This window comes from Procambarus clarkii, chromosome 62, assembly GCF_040958095.1.
Source record: "Procambarus clarkii isolate CNS0578487 chromosome 62, FALCON_Pclarkii_2.0, whole genome shotgun sequence".
Lineage (NCBI taxonomy): Eukaryota > Metazoa > Arthropoda > Malacostraca > Decapoda > Cambaridae > Procambarus > Procambarus clarkii.
Window position 1 is genome coordinate 4026714 of NC_091211.1, and position 10379 is coordinate 4037092.

At 45.9% G+C, this 10379-nt stretch overlaps 1 protein-coding gene across 2 annotated transcripts; it reads right to left on the minus strand.

The window, feature by feature from the left end:
* Window positions 1-629: 629 nt before the first annotated feature.
* On the minus strand, window positions 630-7506 carry LOC138354253 (uncharacterized). Of its 2 annotated transcripts, XR_011223482.1 has the most exons (3): window positions 7049-7506; window positions 1743-6657; window positions 630-1351 (listed from the first exon to the last, which is right to left on the minus strand). XR_011223482.1 is itself a non-coding variant. In XM_069308158.1 (2 exons), exon 2 carries the CDS (start codon window positions 5435-5437, stop codon window positions 2486-2488), a length of 2952 nt encoding a protein of 983 aa, XP_069164259.1. In that variant the 5' UTR covers window positions 5438-6657; window positions 7049-7506; the 3' UTR covers window positions 1371-2485. The 2 variants fall into 2 exon arrangements, 1 of the variants encoding a protein (XP_069164259.1); XM_069308158.1 differs by lacking the exon at window positions 630-1351 and having other exon boundaries at window positions 1371-6657.
* Between the last annotated feature and the right edge of the window lie 2873 nt (window positions 7507-10379).

Below are 10379 nucleotides of genomic sequence, written 5' to 3' on the forward strand. Positions count from 1 at the left end.
CTGTGTACCTGTCCTCGCCCACCCTAAGTTTCATCACCTGTTCCTTCACTCTTGTCTTCCTCCTGATGTGACTGTGTAGTAGCTTTGGTTCGGTCTTGGCTTTATTAGCTATATCATTTTCATACCTTTTCTCAGCTGCTCTTCTCACACTGACATACTCATTCCTGGTTCTCTGGTATCTCTCTCTACTTTCTGGTGTTCTGTTATTACGGAAGTTCCTCCATGCCTTTTTGCTCAGCTCCTTTGCTTTCATACATTCCCTATTTTTATAGACTGTGGGTTGGTTGGTGTTGTCGTCGTCGATCCTTCTCTATGGACAACCCAACCCACAACTCGGCAGAGTGCTTATACTAGGAGATCACCCTTGGCGCTTCTGGCTCTTGGAGAGGGGCTCAACGTCACACGCTTAGGGGATGCGGCTCCAACACTTAGCCTCGTTGTCACGTGCACACACCCACTCGAGCCGCTGTGACTCCCCACTCTCTCCTTAGGTGATATGATCTCCTCGATCCCCCTTTGACTTATTAATATTACCTTCTACCCTGTCCACAGCAGTGGTTCTTGGTTCTTTCTCTCTCCTTCTTTACTACCTCCTGGGAAGCCTCACTAGGACAAGGGCAAACACCAGCAAATTGTGACACATTTACTTGACAAGGCACATATACGATACATACACACATATAATAATAATGAATCCTATACTCTATAATATCACAATCAGGTTGCACTCCAACACCATCAGAACTCTATTATCAGCTTATCAAGGGGTATCCTATCTCCTGGTTCGCCACCTGATACCATTAACCTCCTCAAGTTGGTCAAGCCTACATACACTGTTGCACTATCAGCAAGATAATGTATATATAGAAAATCAGCATTTGAATGCAATAACATATACCAGTATAAATGTTCATTGATACTTCAGTATAAAAAATTCCTTGACATAAGAATGCCAACAGTCACTCACCTCTCACTGCGTCTTGCACGCTAATGACAACCAAACACTATCAACTCCCTACTAGTAATCCACCAGAACTTCCCCTTCCACCTCTGGAAGTTCACAACCCTAATATCCTTAGGTTCTTCCGGGCTTCACTACCAGGATCCTCTGCAGCTCCTCCCGGCTGCTATCATGAAGTTTCCTTGTGTAACTACGGTGCTTCACCCTTCTGTTAGGTTCTTCCACAGCTCTCTTGGCTGCTACACCACCTCTACAGAAGCACGTGACACTCCTCTTCACTGCTGCTTCTCCTCACAGCTCGAGGTCCTCTGCTCCACTACCTTGGAGTCTCATCAGCTACATCATCTGCTGGCTTCGAAGTTCTCAGCAACTTCTTCCCCAAAGACAAACCTGCAACCCATCGACGTTCCAATAAAATGTTCCCCATTAACACACAAACAAAAATAACCACACAATATGCTTGCCTCAAACCTCTATCTGTTCTCTACATACAGTGAGAGTGGACTCCCCCGTTTTGGGCGGGTCCATACTCCACCTCGCCTGGCGGCGGCGTCCTCACTCGCTGGGAGGGTCTTCCTCCATCCGGAGCCAGGCTCCCTCAGTCGTCCGCCAGAGCTCAGAGAGGACGGACGTCGCTCCGTGCTCCTCCCTCTTCACTCTCCTATTTCAGGCCTTCTGCCTTATTAAAACATGTCTAACCTATAAATAAACATTGCTACTGTCGCTGGGCACACGACCAACTACAATGCAATCACTATGAACTGGCGTATATCGTGCTTACCACAGAACGTCTGGTCGAGGGCGCTTCTTCCTCTGACGAGGTTTGGTCAGGGCGCTCCACGGCCCACAATAATGCCTCCGGGCGGCTTAATATTCACTAATTATCGTCCACGACTTGAGACCACACGTCCCCAGCTCTATTCCACAGCTGGTACGTCTGCACACTTCTCTTCTCTTAGAGATATATCACTAGGGGTTCCCTTCTGACGGGAGCTCAACGGAGCGCGGCTTCCCCCTGCGATGTCTGGCACTCAAGTGAGGTCAAGGTCCTCCAGAAGCGAGCCTCACGCCTCCAGCAAAATGTCCACATCTCCTAGCCCGTCATTTATCTATTTTCTTCTGCATTGCCCATAATCTCAAACTGTTACACATATCCAACCAACTATTTTACATATGCGTTATCACCTCAATACTTGCTAGACCTTCTAGTTAGGTCAGGCTTGCTGAATAACTCTCAAGAAGGGAGACTCGTTTCTCCTGCAGGCTGAGATCATAACACTCCCCTCCCCTTATTTTTGAGAGTTATTCCAGTGGCAAAGCTCGGGATAATACATCCGCCACCACGCTGTCTCGTTCTTCACCCCATATACTCTCTTAGGAGTCTACAATTAATTCGTTGCACCTTGCAACATCTGGCACACCACGTGCCAGAAACATGATCTTCTCACAAACGATTTGACCTCTCTGACACCTCAAAGCTAGGCTGTCCTCCTTGGACGCCTGCACTCCATCGGTCCACTCTACTTACTGTCTCCACCCTCCGTTTCCTCGTCTTCTTCTCTTCACGTCCAGAGTCAGACGTCTACTGTCTGTATCTCCTCTGTCGTCTTCATACTTCCATCTACTGCCATTATACTTTCGTCTCCTGTCATCATACGTCACTTCCTCGTCTTCACCGACGATCCTCCTTTTCGTCTCCTCATTTATCCGAGACCTCATCCTGTTTGACTTCCATCGAGTCCTCGGCTTTCCTCTATTCCTCCATGCTTGTATCATATTCCTCTTCCCACACTTTTCACCTCTATACAACTCCATTTCTTCTCCTTCAACTCTTCTTCGTTCCCTAAAAGTTTCTTCGAGCACTGCACTACATCCAACAGCACTCGACCATACATGTCGCTCTACCTCTCCTAGAGTGCTCGTAAGCATCTCTCCACACATGCTGTCTCTTCTCCTTTCATTTTCTCGGCTACTACTCTTCTTCACTATCTCTTCTTCACGTTTTCTGTGGAACATGTCAACTCCTGACATCTCAAACAACTTAACTCTACTATCCATATGCCTCTGTGCTCGTGGACCACTTGACGCTCTATTCCCGTCCTCAGTCTGTCCACATCTTTCCTCATTCCTACTCAGCACAGTTGCATTCGCCTTCCGACTCTCAATTTCAGCAGTCTGGGCTCTACTCAGGTCCGCTCTCTTCACATGATTCTTTTTCGGCTGGGTCATCCTCACTTTTGACCTCACCGAGACTTCATTTTCCTGGGCTGGACCTTCATCAAATAGCCATGCTATATCTACATCGATCTCTTCCACCGGTTGAATCGACACTGTATCATCTTCTCCAGCGTCTTCCTTGTCGGCCACCTCTGTCTTCGTCACTACCGAGACAGGGTACTCAATGGCTTGGCGGTCTCCTGACTCATCTCCTCGGATGTCAGTCAGGTTCACACTCTCAGGTGTCCCACCCGTGCAGTGACCTTCTGGGCACTCCTCTGGCACAGTCTCCGCTACGACTCTCGGCAACACCTTTGTCCCGCACAAGTCATTCCCCAGGATCACTTGGACTCCTGGAATAGGTATGTCGGGGCACACTCCCAACATCACCTCTGCCGACACATATTCCGACCTTAGCTGGACAGTACAAACGGGCATGTCACTCTCAGACAATAACCCATATACTTTCATCTTCCCACTGCCAGCTAACCGTCGACCATTCCCAATCAGGCTTCTCGTAATCAAGCTCTGATTAGCTCCGGTATCTCTTAAGATACCAACTTCTACCTCAGGTTGGCCTCCTATTCTGATCCAACCTTTGCTCATGAACGGCCTATACCTCTCGTTCACTAAGTTCGCTCTCTGTGGTTTGTCTTGGAACACATTAGTATATTTACCTCGGGGGTCACACATGGCCAGGGTCACAACTCTCTTGCCCTGCCGACAATCTCGCATCACGTGACCCAATCCGTTACAATTGTAACATCTCATCTGGGAAAAGTCTCTTCTATATGTACCAGAGTAGCTCTGACTCTGCCCACTCGTATTGGACTTCCTCGGGCCAGACGTACTACTTGTACTCTGTGGAGCTTTACTGGACTCTTGATTTCCCGGATACCGATCAGTTTCTCGTTTAGCTCCTCCATCTTCACTTTCAGATGAAGTGCGCGACCTACTCTTCTGAGTTTTAGGGTACCTACGTGTATCTGCCCATTTATCAAAATTTTTCTCACCCCAGACTCTTCTGGGTCTTTCATAATTTCTTCCTCCCCAGACTCCATTGGGTCTGCCATTGCTGCGTCTCGCCTCACTTCTCACTCTGTTCTCCCTTAAGCTCTTGTACGCTTCAGTAATCATATCCGCCCTATCTGCGGCATCTTTCACCTCCTTTATCCCTGCTTCTTGGATCTTGAACTTTGTTTCGGGATGCATCATCTCCAAGAACTTCTCCATGACCATCAGTTGCTTCAGGTCAGCGTAAGATCCAACTCCAGCAGCCTCAATCCACTTCTGGAATCGTCTTTCCAGATCTCTTGCTGTCTCAGCAAACGTACATGCTCCAACTTTGATCATTTCTCTGAAGCGCTTTCTATAAGCCTCTGAGGTTAACTGAAACGAGCGCAATATGCTGCTCTTTACTGTGGCGTAATCCTGGCACTCTTCCAGTGACAATTGGGTGTACGCCTCCCTGGCTGCACCGGTCAATCTTAACTGGACCAGCTGGGCCCATTCCTCCTGTGGCCACTCCTTGATGCTGGCTACTTTCTCAAAATGCTCGAAGAAGCTCTCTGCCTCTTCGGGAACAAACAAGGGAATGTCCTTCTCCCTAACCCTAACATCTGGTGGGTGTGATACCTGGGTGGTGCTCTCTGGCAACCCATGTTCAATCCTTTGTTCAGCCAAGGTTCTATTCGCTTCTATCTGCATTTGTTTTGTTCTCTCTTTTTCTTTTTCGACCTGGGCTTTTTCTTTTTCGACCTCTAGTCTTGCTTTCTCTTTTTCTTTCTCTTGTTCCAACTCCAGTTCTCTTATTCTGGTTTTCTCTTTTTCTACTTCCAGTTTGGTTTTCTCGGCTTCATTTTTCATCTGGAGTTCCAATTTCATCTTTTCCAGCTGGAACTGTCTCTCCTTGTCCTCTCGTTGTTGCTGCATCTGGAGCTCTAACTGGAATCTCTCCAAGCTCCTATTTCGGCTACTCCTGCTACTGCGGCTACTCCTGCTGCTCCTACTTGATCCCTGGGATCTCACGTCATCCTGCCCATCATCCTCCTTTCCACTTTCAGCTCCTTTCTGGGCTCCTTGTTCTGCCGCTTCACTTTTGGCTCTTGACTGCCTCAGGATCTCATCCTTCATCCCAGCTACTTTAGATGCTTTCAACCTGATGCCACATTTTTCTGCTATTTGTTTCAATTGATCCCTCGTGCAACCTTCTAAATCCTCAGGCTTGCCTGACTCCACAAACGCTTGCACCTTATCCATCTTTGTCCTGTGAGTCTTCCCAAGAGAGAATATACACCTGCGGTCACACAGTTTATTTCAGCAAGGGTGTACAAATCCACTCTTGGACAGGGTGTGGGTGTGTCAGTTCACTATCCCGGACAGGCCCCCAATTTTTTATAGACTGTGGGTTGGTTGGTGTTGTCGTCGTCGATCCTTCTCTATGGACAACCCAACCCACAACTCGGCAGAGTGCTTATACTAGGAGATCACCCTTGGCGCTTCTGGCTCTTGGAGAGGGGCTCAACGTCACACGCTTAGGGGATGCGGCTCCAACACTTAGCCTCGTTGTCACGTGCACACACCCACTCGAGCCGCTGTGACTCCCCACTCTCTCCTTAGGTGATATGATCTCCTCGATCCCCCTTTGACTTATTAATATTACCTTCTACCCTGTCCACAGCAGTGGTTCTTGGTTCTTTCTCTCTCCTTCTTTACTACCTCCTGGGAAGCCTCACTAGGACAAGGGCAAACACCAGCAAATTGTGGCACATTTACTTGACAAGGCACATATACGATACATACACACATATAATAATAATGAATCCTATACTCTATAATATCACAATCAGGTTGCACTCCAACACCATCAGAACTCTATTATCAGCTTATCAAGGGGTATCCTATCTCCTGGTTCGCCACCTGATACCATTAACCTCCTCAAGTTGGTCAAGCCTACATACACTGTTGCACTATCAGCAAGATAATGTATATATAGAAAATCAGCATTTGAATGCAATAACATATACCAGTATAAATGTTCATTGATACTTCAGTATAAAAAATTCCTTGACATAAGAATGCCAACAGTCACTCACCTCTCACTGCGTCTTGCACGCTAATGACAACCAAACACTATCAACTCCCTACTAGTAATCCACCAGAACTTCCCCTTCCACCTCTGGAAGTTCACAACCCTAATATCCTTAGGTTCTTCCGGGCTTCACTACCAGGATCCTCTGCAGCTCCTCCCGGCTGCTATCATGAAGTTTCCTTGTGTAACTACGGTGCTTCACCCTTCTGTTAGGTTCTTCCACAGCTCTCTTGGCTGCTACACCACCTCTACAGAAGCACGTGACACTCCTCTTCACTGCTGCTTCTCCTCACAGCTCGAGGTCCTCTGCTCCACTACCTTGGAGTCTCATCAGCTACATCATCTGCTGGCTTCGAAGTTCTCAGCAACTTCTTCCCCAAAGACAAACCTGCAACCCATCGACGTTCCAATAAAATGTTCCCCATTAACACACAAACAAAAATAACCACACAATATGCTTGCCTCAAACCTCTATCTGTTCTCTACATACAGTGAGAGTGGACTCCCCCGTTTTGGGCGGGTCCATACTCCACCTCGCCTGGCGGCGGCGTCCTCACTCGCTGGGAGGGTCTTCCTCCATCCGGAGCCAGGCTCCCTCAGTCGTCCGCCAGAGCTCAGAGAGGACGGACGTCGCTCCGTGCTCCTCCCTCTTCACTCTCCTATTTCAGGCCTTCTGCCTTATTAAAACATGTCTAACCTATAAATAAACATTGCTACTGTCGCTGGGCACACGACCAACTACAATGCAATCACTATGAACTGGCGTATATCGTGCTTACCACAGAACGTCTGGTCGAGGGCGCTTCTTCCTCTGACGAGGTTTGGTCAGGGCGCTCCACGGCCCACAATAATGCCTCCGGGCGGCTTAATATTCACTAATTATCGTCCACGACTTGAGACCACACGTCCCCAGCTCTATTCCACAGCTGGTACGTCTGCACACTTCTCTTCTCTTAGAGATATATCACTAGGGGTTCCCTTCTGACGGGAGCTCAACGGAGCGCGGCTTCCCCCTGCGATGTCTGGCACTCAAGTGAGGTCAAGGTCCTCCAGAAGCGAGCCTCACGCCTCCAGCAAAATGTCCACATCTCCTAGCCCGTCATTTATCTATTTTCTTCTGCATTGCCCATAATCTCAAACTGTTACACATATCCAACCAACTATTTTACATATGCGTTATCACCTCAATACTTGCTAGACCTTCTAGTTAGGTCAGGCTTGCTGAATAACTCTCAAGAAGGGAGACTCGTTTCTCCTGCAGGCTGAGATCATAACACTATTAAACCACGGATTATTCCTTTGCTTCTCTGTTTTTTCCTGTCAGGCTGGGACAAACCTGCTTACAGCCTCCTGACATTTTTGGGTTACAGAGTCCATCATGTCTTGTATGGACTTGGTTCCGAGATCTGTGTCCCAATGTATATCCCATAGGAATTTATTCATCTCCTCATAGTTTCCCTTTCGGTACGCCAGCCCTTTGGTTCCCAGTTCGTTTTTGGGGGTGATAATTCCTAGCTCAACCAGGTACTCAATGCTCAATACACTATGATCACTCATTCCCAATGGGGCTTCCAACTTAACTTCCCTTATATCCGACTCATTTAGGGTAAATATCAGATCAAGCAAGGCTGGTTCATCCCCTCCTCTCATTCTAGTCGGTCCCTTGACGTGTTGACTTAGAAAGTTTCTTGTTGCCACATCCAGCAGCTTAGCTCTCCATGTGTCTGGGCCTCCATGTGGGTCTCTGTTCCCCCAATCTTTCTTCCCATGGTTGAAGTCTCTCATGATTAGAAATCTGGATCCGTTCCTGCTAGCCACAGAAGCTGCTCTCTCTATTATATTGATGGTGGCCAAGTTGTTTCTATCATATTCCTGTCTGGGTCTTCTGTCATTCGGTGGGGGGTTATATATGACTACTATTATAATTTTCTGTCCTCCAGTTGCTATGGTGCCTGACATGTAGTCACTGAAACCTTCACAGTTGTGAATTACCATCTCTTTGAAACTCCAACCTTCTCCTAGTAGCAAAGCTACACCACCTCCTCCTCTCCCTTCTCTCTCTTTCCTCACTACATAGTAGCCCTGTGGAAACACTGCGTTTGTTATGGTGTTTGTTAGCTTTGTTTCTGTGAGTGCTATTATGTCTGGGTTTTCTTCTAGTGCCCATTCTCCGAGTTCACTTGTTATATTTGTAATCCCATCTATGTTAGTGTACATCGCCTTGATGGGTGGGGGGGAGGGAGGGTTGGGTGGGGGCAGGTACCCAGCAAACACAAATCATCTAGAAAACGTTCGTCTATCTCTTCCCATAGGCGTGGGAATGATTTGCATTGAGAATGGTGCAGGAGAGCCTTTGAGAAACTTTTAATAAAAAAATCCAAACACAAAGGTTTTATAATAAATTGCTTTTCTACAACTATTTTGTTCCTAATGTATATCAAATAGTTTTTACATGTTTAAATATAAAATTTATGTTTTTTTTTTTTTTGGAAAATTCAATAATAAATTGTGAATGATATATATTGGCTCAGTGAAACGTTCAAAATCCATTTAGTTATAATATGATCAGAAAAAAGTAGTTTTCCAAATTTTCTAAAAATCGCTCTTTTTAACACAATTTGACTCCTTATGCATTCCACTAAACACTAATATCATGTTTAAATATATAATTTATGTATTATTCCCTAAGATAATTTATATAAATTATAAAAGTTGCTGGAAAGTGGTGTGAAAGAATCTGAAAACGTTTTGTTGTCTTATATTGGCGTGTTCTTATTAACTAGAGTGAGTAAGAGTGAGCAAGAGTGGGTAAGAGTGACTGAAGGTGAGTGAGAGTGTGTAAGTGTGAGTAAGAGTGAGTAAAAGTAAGAGTGAGTGAGAGTAAGAGTGACAGAGTGAGTAAGAGTGATTGAGAGTAAGGGTGACAGAGTGAGAGTAAAAGTGATTGAGAGTAAGGGTGAGTATGAGAGTAAGAGTGATTGAGAGTTAGAGTGAGAGTAAGAGTGATTGAGAATGAGAGTAAGAGTGATTGAGAGTTAGTGAGAGTAAGAGTGATTGAGAGTTAGTGAGAGTAAGAGTGATTGAGAGTAAGAGTGATTGAGAGTAAGAGTGATTGAGAGTAAGAGTGATTGGGAGTAAGAGTGATTGGGAGTAAGAGTGAGAGTAGGAGTAAGAGTGAGAGTAGGAGTAAGAATGAGAATAAGAGTGATTGAGAGTAAGAGTGAGTAAGAGTAAGAATGAGAGTAAGAGTGATTGAGAGTAAGAGTGATTGGGAGTAAGAGTGATTGGGAGTAAGAGTAAGAATGAGAATAAGAGTGATTGAAAGTAAGAGTGATTGGGAGAAAGAGTAAGAGTAAGAATGAGAGTAAGAGTGATTGAGAGTAGGAGTGATTGGGAGTAGGAGTGATTGGGAGTAAGAGTAAGAGTGAGAGAGTATGAATGGGTAAGGGTGACTGAGAGTGAGTAAGAGTGACAGAGAGTAAGAGTGACAGAGTAAGAGTGACAGAGAGTAAGAGTGAGTATGAGAGTAAGAGTGACAGAGAGTAAGAGTGAGTATGAGAGTAAGAGTGATTATGAGAGTGAGTAAGAATGACTGAGAGTAAGAGTGAGTAATAGTGCGTAAGAGTGATTGAGAGTAAGAGGGAGTAATTGTGATTGAGAGTAAGAGTGAGTAATAGTGCGTAAGAGTGATTGAGAGTGAGAGTGATTATGAGAGTGAGTTAAGAGTGTGAGGTGTGAGCGGGTAACTGCATGGCCAGGGAGGCAGGATGTGTGGTCACAGATAGGCATAGGCCTAGGCCTCGTGATCTCTAATGTTGGTTTTTATATATATGTTGGATTTTTTGTCCTGTTTCAAATTATAATTATTTAGCAGGAATGTAATAAGATATTGCACAGTATTAATGTGACAATAATATATGAATTATTTCCTTGATAATCAAACTTGTTGTTCAAAGATAATATACAATCTTTGAAGGAAACATTTTGAGAGGGCGAGCTGATGGCAACACTGGGCTAGTGGTGAGAGAGACATGGTTAGTTGTGCTCAGACCTTCAGTGGTGAAGGGTGTGTCCCAGGTGGCCGCCACCAGCCGCCAGCCGCCACCACCC

Excerpts from the sequence above, each read along its gene's own strand:
- LOC138354253 (XM_069308158.1), bottom strand. The coding sequence starts at position 5,437 with ATGGATAAGGTGCAAGCGTTTGTGGAGTCAGGCAAGCCTGAGGATTTA.